Source organism: Gossypium hirsutum, chromosome A05 (genome assembly GCF_007990345.1).
Source record: "Gossypium hirsutum isolate 1008001.06 chromosome A05, Gossypium_hirsutum_v2.1, whole genome shotgun sequence".
Lineage (NCBI taxonomy): Eukaryota > Viridiplantae > Streptophyta > Magnoliopsida > Malvales > Malvaceae > Gossypium > Gossypium hirsutum.
The window spans coordinates 10,523,157-10,534,115 of NC_053428.1; the positions used below are offsets into that span (position 1 = coordinate 10,523,157).

Here is a 10,959-nt window from a genome sequence, read left to right on the forward strand (position 1 = left end):
AACTCCTTTTTTACTATCTTTATTTTTATATATATGAAGAGAAAAGAGAGCAAAATAAATAAATAAAAAAAAACTTCAAAACTGAAAAGAAAGAGACCTTGAATCTGCCTTTTTTATTTTCTTTCGGTTGAATCTATTCTTGTTTTGTTACAAAAGTTGCCAAGGAAGAGCCCCTAAAAAGAGTTATATGCATGGCTTTTATAGCCGATATTAATTCCTATTTTTTGTTTTCTTTTTCCTTTCTTTTCTTTGACTGTTGCGTGTTTGTTTCTCTTTGCAGGTGCAAGTGGCATGGGAGCGGCAGAGCAGGTGGAGCAGGTGAGCAGCGTGCGGCGGCCAGCAAGTGAACGGCGGAGTTGGTGGGTCTGCTGGTATGGGTTCTTTTGTTTCTTTCTTGGGCCCGGGCAAATGGGCCTGCAACACAGAACATAACCAAATTAATAATATCATCAAGTCGAGTTCCATGCCCTTGAAGAACTTTTTCCAAAACTAATTCACTTTGATGTCATTTTTTTAGCAAAATTTTCTTTTTTAAACTTAATTCAAAATTTCATTTCATTTAAATTATTTTTCAAAACCCAAATTATATTCTGAATTTTTTTCTTTTTCTTTTCCTATAATGAAAAATAATTTTCTCTTATTTTATCTATTTTGAATTTTTTTATCTATTTTTATTTAGTTTTTTTAAATTTTCTATGTATTTTTAGAATCTTTTAAATTTTTAAAAAGAATTTTAATTTTTATCATTTTATATAGAATTAAGGTGAAATTGATAGAAAGTATAAAAATTGAGAATGAAAATTATTATTTTACCAATTGAAAAAATGTTACCTTAGCCACTTAACGATTAAGTGACAAAAAAAATTAATTTTAAAAACATAAGTAATAAAATTACAATTTTTTTTAGCTAAGTGATGAACATGAAGACTTTCCCATAGTCAAGTGGCTAAAGATAGAATTTACCCTAAAAAATAACACATTGAAATAAACATGTAGATTGTACTACGTACCGTATGTGTTAAAAGTTATATAAGACCCGGGGGGGGGGGGGTGAGATTTCGTATAATAATTGCTGGCTAAGCAAACAAAACAAACCCCTCTTACCTTTAAATTTAATTAAATCCATCACAGTTGGCATTCAATCTATGCCATTTGTTGCAGTTGGCGTGGGAGATAGATAATGGGGAGCGAGTGCAATCAAAGCAAGCCCCGTTACGACATTACAATGTCCAAGAGAACCAGGAAGGCTAATGCTATTGCTAATGAGGATCTTAATCATTCAAATTCAACATTTGCCGGTTCCTCCATCTCTGAGCATAGGAAACGTGACGACGAACAAGAAGAAGAAAAAGAATCAGAAAACGAGGATCGTAAAAGCCTGAAGCAACTCATCAATGGCGATGAAACGGCAAATACTTCTTCTCTGGGTCGTCGTTTCTCGGAAGAAGAAGAGCAACGTTTGCAGTTGGTGAAGAAGCAGCAAGACTACGGCAATGGAGGAGTGAAGCTGAAAGGAATGATGAGTCGGTATGCAAAAGTTTTGAGTCATTTGGTCAAAGTGAAACGTGAGCCCAGTTTAGGGTCCAAGAAAAAACAGCTTCTCCGGCTAACCAATATAGGCTAAGCTATTCATATTTGCCTGTCTTCACATTAATTCATTTCTCGGATCTCATCATCATGTCTCATAATCATCTCATGCATGCATGCATCGACCATGCACATATATACTATGTGCGGATATGTTTACATGTGTTATATATGTATATATATGGACATAAGATCTTGTGCTTATGCATAATTCGACCTTTTTCTCATTGGATTCTATTGATATGATTAGTATTTTTTTCAAAATAATTTAATATTACTGGGTGGAATTCTTAATACTTTTTTTGTTATTAAATTAGGAGGTTGTGTGCTTTGATTATTATCCTTTTTACCTTTTAATATTTAGCATCTTTAATTTTTTTAGTTTAATTGTTTTATTTTCCCTTTGAATTATTAGTGATATTTTTTGAGGGTATTTATTAGTAATTTTTTTCTCAGAAAATAGGGTAGTTTATGAAAAAAATTAAACAATTTATTAATCATTCATATTTAATATACAAATTAATCTTCGATATGATCAAATAAATAAATGTCAAAACCAATTCAACTATGGTTGGGGAATAGGTTAAACCATAAAAACTTGGTTTATCAGTGTAAAATTGATAAGTACAACACATTTGTTATTTAAATCAGGTAAATATTACCATCTAAATCTAACGCTATTAGTGATATTGAAATAATAAGCATGTGGTAATAACTAATTAGTAGATTAAGATATTGGATAAATTAGTTTTTGGATATTTCAAAAATTACCTATCAACTCTAAATAAAATTTAAATGGAAATAAAAATTATGGATCTCTGTAGACTGGCAAAGAACTTAATGCCCCTTAAATTGAATATTAAGTTTTAAGTTTTACAAATGAAAAAAAAAAAAAAACTATTGATAGAGCTTTTCTCCGACCCCATTCATTTAATGAATTCTAAAAGAAATTGGCAGTAGAAATTGGTGCCAGCGATATTAACTTATTTTATTGATTCTGATTTCGAGCGAAAATGAGTGAGTGAGACACCATAGATCTGGCTCTTACTAAAAATCTAAGTTTGGGGAGTTTTGAGTTGCAAATTGAACTCCTCTCCGACAGGTAGCATCAGTCTTGTTATCTCCACAACCTGGAATTGGGCATCCTTGCCTAATTTCGGCTTCAAAATTGGCTTTCCATTCAAAATTCTTGTGTTTCCAGGGCTTAACTCATACCCCTTCACCCTCCTCCTTTTTTCCAACCCCACGAATGTCACTTTATTTATCATCCATTTTTTACTCAAAGCATACTCTCCATTCTCAACCTCAGATCTAACAGATACGCTATCACCGGAATCTGCTCCATGAAATCTCACAAAACTCCACTTTCCCCCACCTTCTCCCATCTCTACTGCCTCTCCGTCGTCCAAGAATAGTTCCCCGGTGATGTTCTCAGTGTTGCTGACGGCCACCAGGAGTTGGAACGGTGTTTCCCGAGCGGCTTTCGTCGTCATTGCCTCTCCTTGCATGGCTATGATGTTGCCTTCTCGGACATGAAGGTTTATATGATCAGGGGGTGCAGCGAGTGTTAAGTATTTCCCGGATGTTGCGCTCACTGAGTTGGAGTAATTGAAGAGGTCGAACCAGTTTCCGTTCGGGAAATAAGCATTGACTGAAACTACTCCCGGGTGTAATGCAGGTGAAACCATTATACCTTTACCTACCAGAAACTGTGAATTGATTTCGTAAGTGTGAACATCTTGAGGGAATGTGAAGAACAGGGGCCTTGCAATGGGAGTCCCTTTCGTGTGTGCCTCGTACATTAGGGTGTAAAAGTATGGCAACAGGCGGTACCGGAGGCCCAGCACTTTCCTAGCTGTGGCAGCCACTGAATCCCAGATATAGAGCTCTTGCCGGATTGAATGAAGCTCCGAGTGATCTCTAGCGAAAGGGTAAAATGCCCCTAGCTGCATTAATGTACACCAATAAATAGTGAATCAGGTACGCAATTCTTCATTTTCTCTTGAAGTATGCTCTCCTAAATGGTATGATAAAACCCTTTAAAAATCAAGATAAATTTAGGAACTTACTTGAATCCATCGCCTGCACAGCTCTTCAGTGGTATTCCCGGAAAAGCCGCATATATCAGCGCCAACCATTGGAATTCCAAAGAGTCCGAAGTTCAAAATGGATGGAATTGTGTAAGCCAAATCCTCCCAGGTGGCTGCATTGTCACCAGTCCAGTGTGCTGTATATTTCCCAGAGCTTACAAACGTTGATCTGCTAAGTATAAATGGGCGTTTGCCGGTCAGATTGGTCAATGCCGCATGAGTTGCTTTACATTCCAGTAAACCATACAGGTTATGAACATTGTATTCTGTCAGGTTACCAAAATGCAGAGCAGTTGCAGGAACTGTTTTGTTATTAATGGGTCGTTGAATTCCCTGGTTGTTGATCTTGTAAGGAGGATCATCCAAGGCTGAATTTGGCGTTGGAGGGGATGTTATGAAGTTGGATACCTCATTCATGTCGAGCCAAAGACCATCAACAGGGAGAATGTCTCGAAACAACTTGATCTCACCATCCCAATATGTTTGTGTTTGAGGGTTTACAAAATCTGGAAAGTAGACTCGACCAGGCCAAACTTCACCCAAATAAGGGATGCCATCTCTTTTTATGAATATATCAGCTTGCATCCCTCTGATGTAGCTTCCATATGAACTGTTTACACTGATACCTGTCAACATTGTAATCATAATGGTCATTATTTTATTATTTCCATTGTCTCTGTCACCACCAATATATATATATGCATGTATCTTAATTTACCGGGATCTATGATGACCACATATTTTTGACCATTCCGATGAAGCTCATCGACGAGTTGTTTCATCTTGTCCTCCGGGAAGTTGACGGGGTCAAGAGTGAAGTCCTTAAATCCATCCATGTAATCGATGTCCGTCCACATAACTTCCAGAGGGATGTTAGCTTTGGCGTAGCCAGCAACCACACCCTCGAGGTCAGAAACGTTTTTGTAACCATATCGGCACTGATGGAATCCTTTGACAAGCAATGACCAAATTGGTGATGATTAATGCATTAATAAGTCAAAGATATAGACACCAACTCTAGCAATCAACGTTGTTGTTGATATCAACATACATGATATGGTAGTTATTTCTTTACAGAAATAAATAAAACATATAATGGAGGTGAAGGGAAAAGAATGGTGTTGTACAAAGGCTTTTGATACCACTTATTGTTGACTATTCGCATCTAAATTCTATGAGAAGTTTTCCTAAGCATGAATTTTTATGGTTTTTTTTTCAAGGCTGGATCCTTGCATTTTGAATCAATTATAAATTACATAGATCCCTCATTTTTAATCTCAACAAAAGCACCAAGCCAATATCTAGCTAATGTTTATTTAGATTTGAGAGAATCATATATGAACATGTGTCTAATATGAATATATTATTTATAGAAAAAGTCATATATGGTATCATTATAAATATGAATTTTAAGACTAATTACTACAACCTTACTAAACCTTTAAATAATAGATCAAAGTTCAATGGTTATTATTTCAATTATTCTCCAAGAGTAGAAAAAGAACATATTCTTAAAAAATCCAAACCTACGACGTAACGTAAGAACTAAGAAGAAAACTAGAAAGGAGACGATTTATGTTTCCCTAGAGCGACCGGCTACAAAAATTCTTGTTTACTTTTTGGCCATGACTGATTACTGTATTTCATTTTGGCTGAAACAACAAAGGTCCCTGGCCCACGTTATTTCATCCTAAAGAAAAGGACTCTTTTGTTTTTCATTTCACTTTTTTAGGCCATTCATAAAAATCCGTTTTTAACATTCCGATCATCATAAAAATTAAAAAATAGAAAAGAATTGGGTAGTTACCGAAGGACCAATAAGGCATAGGAGCAGGGCGGCCAATAAGTTCAGTATACTGCTGAACGACTGTGTGGGGCAATGGTCCTCCAAAAACATACAAGTCTATAATTCCTCCAATGACCTTGTAAGTTATCCGGTTTGCTCCATAGACTATGTCCATTCCGTTGCTATTAAACAACAATACTCCATGGCTAGTTCCTGCCGCAATTCTGCCATTACCAGATGCTGATCTTACATCAATGTAAAAGGGATGCGATCCATAAAGATTGAAGTCAAGATTAGCACTCGCTAAATCGGCATTCCATAACGTCAACGTGTCGTCGTGTTGTAACTTGAACGATCTCTTCGTGTGTTCCCCGAGTCCGTACAGAGACGACCTGTTTTCAGGCAGCGCCGAGGAGAGTTGGATGTATTGTTCCTTGAACTCCAAGAAAGTGCGTGGGTCCGATGGGTCCGGTGATGCGTCGAAAAGGGTGTCGCCGGAGGAGCGGCGTTTCACCGTGAACCCGAATGGAGTGGTGTTTTGGAGAGTGAAAATGAGGTCCGATTTTGGGTCCGACACCGAGCGTGTTTCTTTTAGCTTCCGTGTCGGGTAGTTTGCTGGTGAGCCGAGGCTGAAAGGATTTTGGGATTGACGAGGAATAATTTCTTGTGGGATTTCCCATCTTTGATGCCCTGAATCTGTAACTCTGATTCTCAAACGATCGCTTGTCTCGAAGCTTCACACAGTAATTTTAAATCACTAAGAATTGAGCTGGAAAATCTTTAAGTCAAAAAAAAATCTCAGTTGAAAAATTACCTGACGAAAAGATTGAGTTTTTGAATATCAGGTCCATAAACAGAGGAGTTGCGGATAAGAGCAAGATCGGCGGTCAACCATTTTTGCTCCGGGTCAACGGAAACAGATTTCAGTTTGTAGCCATAACCAACTGCTTCATTAACCCCATGAACAACGGCCAAGTAAGAAGAAGAAGTAGCAGAAAAGATAATAAAAAACAATAAAAGATGATGTAGCAAGTCCTTTTTTTGCGTTGTATTCATGGTTTTTGGGGTTTCAGACTGGACTGTCTGTATGGACTAGTGTTTTTATTCCAATGGAGGACTAAAGAGGATAAGGTGTCGCTTTCGTAGTCCGCCATATAAATATATAATGTATATTTTATTTAATAGGTCTTCGTCTTCAATGATTCAATTTGAGATCCGTAAGATGTCTGCATAAGAAAACAATAGCTGGCGATATCTCTGCAATCAGCCATGGAGCTTTTTATTGGGTGAAGAGATTGTTGGCAAGAATATAAAATATTGGAAGAACTTTAAGAAAAGATTGATAGTCGGGTACCCTTTCCGCATTTTAGTTTGTTTATTGAAGTATATTTTTATTCGTGGGTAAAAGTATTAGGAATGTTTAAAATTATAAGTGGGGTTATATTTTGTTTGTTTTACTCAATAAATGTATAATTTAGTTATTATATATTAGATAAAAAATTAAATTAATGGTTTTTAAATGTTTTGTATTAGTGGTCTTTTTAAATGTCCCAAATTAGTTCGTCATTTTATTTGATTGATGTTTAAAGAACACATTTTTATTAATGAGGAACGTTATAGAAAAAATTTCTCGAAAGACTCTTCATATAAGATTTGTGGAAGCGTTGAAGAATCTTGTCTCCACATGTTAAGAGATTGTTGTCAAGCAAAAGAAGTGTGGAAGCTATTAATTCCATCGAGGATTTCAACCCTATTCTTCTCTTCTTCATTAAAGGTTTGGTTGTTTGTTAAATTGAAAAATGTATTTGATGTTGTATTTCAAGATATAGATTGGCCTTCTGTTTTTGAGATTATTTGTTGGAGGATTTGGAGATAGTGAAATTTATGTGTGTTTCAAGGCGTCCATTTTAACATATTTAGTGTGACAAATCGTCGTGGTGGTGGGCAAGATCCATTAAGCAGGGGTAGGTTACTACAGGGGGAATAATGTGAGTCGAATCAGGGATCAAATATGGGTTCCTCCGCCTACTAGGTTCTTTAAACTAAATATAGATGGTGTTCGAAATCTGAATTTGAGTCTTGTTTGATCGACAGTAGTAGTACGGGATGAGCAAGGTAGATGCATGTGGGGATTAAGAAGAAATATTTGGAGATAAAGTGTGCTACAAGTTAAACTACAACCCATTTATAATGGCCTCCAATTAGCTTTGGGAGGCTAAATGGGTCAACGTTATTATTGAAACAGATTGTGTTTTAGCTATCAAAGGTGTTCATGGAGATCATAAAGAACATTCAGATAGAGATTTGATTTTGCGTATCCCAAAATTATGCAGGCGCAGGTGGAGAGTGCTCATAAAGCAAGTACCTAAATATGTGAACTCTGCTGTTGATACCTTAGGCGTGAGAATTTTTCATGTGACCCCTTTGATTGATGATCAGATACGAATTGATAGATGTTTTTAGTTATCCAACCCTGATCCTACTGTTAGCTTGTAATTAATGTTGTTTGTGGCTTGTTACAAAAAAAAAACAAATAAGTTATTTTGTTAAAATTTTCATTTATTTTTAGCATTAAATATTCATAGTACATTATGTGTTACTATTAGGTTATTCCATCAATTACACCAATTTTTAATAGTCAGAATAGATTTAAAAATTTAATAGAAAAAATCAATTTTCTTTTTAACATAATGAATAATAATTAATTTACTCATTTTTCATATACCACAAATAAAATCTAATCTAATTTTTAATAAAAAAATTTCAATTATAATTTTACATTTGTTAGTCTCAATTATTGAAGTGAGATTATTCATATACTATACCAAATTAATTACTTATAAAATAGTAACAAAATTTATGGTTCACGGACTGAAAGAAAAGTTTTGCATCTCATTTATATTTATGTTGGACTTGTTTTAGAAATTCCAGCAACTGTTTTAATTACTCAAACATTTAAAAAATTATTACATCAATATTTTTTCCATATTTAAAGAATGTGTATCAACTCTTAATTCTAGTTATATTTTTTATATTTAAGAGTTTCACCTTGGTTAGAGTTGATATATTTTTTATATTAGTTATTTTTTTAATGAATTTTTTTATGAAAATTATTTCTATCATCTTAATGGATAGAAGTATTTACTCTTAGAGGATTTAATGCTTAAAATAATCCACTATTATTGTATTCTATTTTGTTCTACATTTTCTAATTTGATTTTACAAATTTAAGGAAAAATATATATAATCAATTAAGATTTAACAAGTTGTTATTACAATAAAAAAGATAAATAAGTATTTTTTTTTATTTAAAGGTTTGAGAATTAAAAATTATTAAGTAAAAACAAGTATAAAAAACTGTTAGCAATATTAAGTAAAGAATATATGAGTTGCTTAAAATTGAAAAACAAGCTATAGTGGGAAATTAGCGTTGATTCACTATCACAAGTCTGAAGTTTCATTTGTTGTCGTCTTTTCTTTTCATATATCGTGTCCAATTTCACTTTTGTAATCATTTGATTTGATTACTTCAATTTTGGACCCTCTGTCGCTTCCTTCTTAATCAACCTTTCTTTCATCGCCAATCTCCTCCATTGGACTCATCTGTCAATTCTAACTCATCCAAGGCACTCAACTCAACTCAAGTTTTCAATCTGATCTTCGCTAACATTTGTCCACTTCTAATTTAGTCCCTCCTTTTTTATCCAAGCTCACCACTACTTCAAATTATTCATTTCATCTTCCACTAACACTGCTTTTCATCTCAATTTTTACCTCTCTCTTATTATTATACCCATTTTATATTTTCTCAACTTAACAACTTTTTCAATTTAGCCCCTTATCGTTAACCATTTTCATCTTGCAGTCTCTTCATCTATCTCATTGAAATTGACCTGACATTTTTGGGTTTGGCGAGGATTTTTTTTTACAAGGTTTATTGTAATAATGTTTCTTAAGTTAGCTTTACCCTTAGTATTAGAGGTAGTTCTTCCACGATCATATGTGTTACACCAATTATAGGTCGTTTTCCTCAAGATTTGTCTCGCCTATTATTGCTTGAAGTTATTCATGCCTTATTGCTTCTTTTATGGCACTTACAATCTTTTGTTTTGTGGTCTATATTGCCCTAAAATCCACAGAACATGATTTATTCTTTAAGTCAATTCGACTTTATCAAAGATGATGTTTAAAGGATCCTTGAATTTTGAACTTGGTTTAAAATAAATACTTAAGAAATTTAAGAAAGTGTAATTGGTGAAATAGTTGTATAGGTAATCTCTTCTTCTTTTATTATACTATTCATAATGAACTATATGAGCTCATTGCACCGAATTGCTAATACAAAGTATGTGATGGAGGAAGATGTGACATTCCATACGATGGTAGGAGGCCGTGGAAATAGCTAATCTAGGGTAAAGATTTTGATAAGAGTTTTGGCTAGTAGTCTCTCCTTGATGGAGGATATCAGGGATATTTACAATGGAGGGTTTGGCTATTAGCCACCCTCAACTCTTTACACGTGTCAAAAAAGAGGTTTTGTATTGAAATGCAATTTAGGGAGCAAAAGAGCTTTCTAACTAGGCGGTAATTGGATTTTATGGGTTTTGACATTCTAAATAGAAAAGATGAAGATTTAACGTGTAGACTGTAGAGTAAATAAAAAATTTTCTAATATATATACATAATCAATTTTTATTAGGTAAAATCATTTTTATCATATTTTAATAAAATAAATTAGTTTTATACGTATTTAATTAATAACTATTTATTCAAAATTTTGGACTTGATTAGTCCAATCCAATAATTTTAAATAAAGGTTTAATTATGAATTTTATATTTTTATTTTATAAAAATTGAGAAATAAAGAGATAAATTTTAATATTTTATAAAAATTACTAAATTAATTCATGTGTTTGTATATATATGAATTTGAATTATTGATGTTAATTTGCTACATGTAAATTGTTGAATAAATTATTTTTATCGATTTTTTACATATTAAAATAATTGAATAAGAACTAAAATTTATCATATTAAACTAAAGATCAGACTATATTTAAATTTAGATTAAAATAAATTAAAATATAATTCATATATTATGATATTTAAATCCAAAATAATAATGATAAAAATCTAGTAATCTAAAAAAAATTAACATAGAAACTGAAACATCAACCTTTATTTATTCCAATTTATTGAAGAGAAAAAAATGATAAACAATTTTTATTTATTAAAAAAAAGGAATTTGTAGAATTTGTTATTAGTTATTACAATTTTTGTTCTGTTTTGTCATAACAATGTTATCCGTCTGTCCCCTTCAAGTTCATCTATTAAAAGCATAGTGATAATTAGCCAACGCAGTTTTTTTTTCGCTTTCCAATCTTCACTCCCGTCCTCACATTTCCCAACAAAAAGCGAAGGAAATCATTTTCATCAATCCCCCCCATCACCCTTCTTTATCTTTCCCACGGAAACGAAGAGCAAATCAGAAAACCT

General features: G+C 33.4%; 2 protein-coding genes across 2 annotated transcripts; one reads left to right on the forward strand and one right to left on the reverse strand.

Moving 5' to 3' along the window:
• The first annotated feature begins 274 nt into the window (after positions 1–274).
• Positions 275–1,791, forward strand: LOC107941156 (uncharacterized). The gene is made up of 2 exons (XM_016874690.2): positions 275–371; positions 1,162–1,791. The coding sequence occupies exon 2, from the start codon at positions 1,181–1,183 to the stop codon at positions 1,622–1,624; it is 444 nt and encodes a 147-aa protein (XP_016730179.1). The 5' UTR covers positions 275–371; positions 1,162–1,180; the 3' UTR covers positions 1,625–1,791.
• A 763-nt stretch (positions 1,792–2,554) lies between these two features.
• LOC107941166 (alpha-glucosidase) lies at positions 2,555–6,821 on the reverse strand. Its single transcript, XM_016874707.2, has 5 exons — positions 6,278–6,821; positions 5,485–6,197; positions 4,396–4,626; positions 3,657–4,303; positions 2,555–3,533 (listed from the first exon to the last, which is right to left on the reverse strand). Exons 1-5 carry the CDS (start codon positions 6,517–6,519, stop codon positions 2,643–2,645), a joined length of 2,724 nt encoding a protein of 907 aa, XP_016730196.2. The 5' UTR covers positions 6,520–6,821; the 3' UTR covers positions 2,555–2,642.
• Positions 6,822–10,959: the final 4,138 nt, after the last annotated feature.

Bases quoted from the DNA above. Each gene is read 5' to 3' on its own strand.
- LOC107941156 (XM_016874690.2), top strand. From the start codon at position 1,181: ATGGGGAGCGAGTGCAATCAAAGCAAGCCCCGTTACGACATTACAATG.
- LOC107941166 (XM_016874707.2), bottom strand. From the start codon at position 6,519: ATGAATACAACGCAAAAAAAGGACTTGCTACATCATCTTTTATTGTTT. The intron at 6,198-6,277 runs GTAATTTTTCAA...TACTGTGTGAAG, and splicing joins AAACTCAATCTTTTCGTCAG to CTTCGAGACAAGCGATCGTT. The intron at 3,534-3,656 runs GTAAGTTCCTAA...ACATTAATGCAG, and splicing joins TGTGCAGGCGATGGATTCAA to CTAGGGGCATTTTACCCTTT.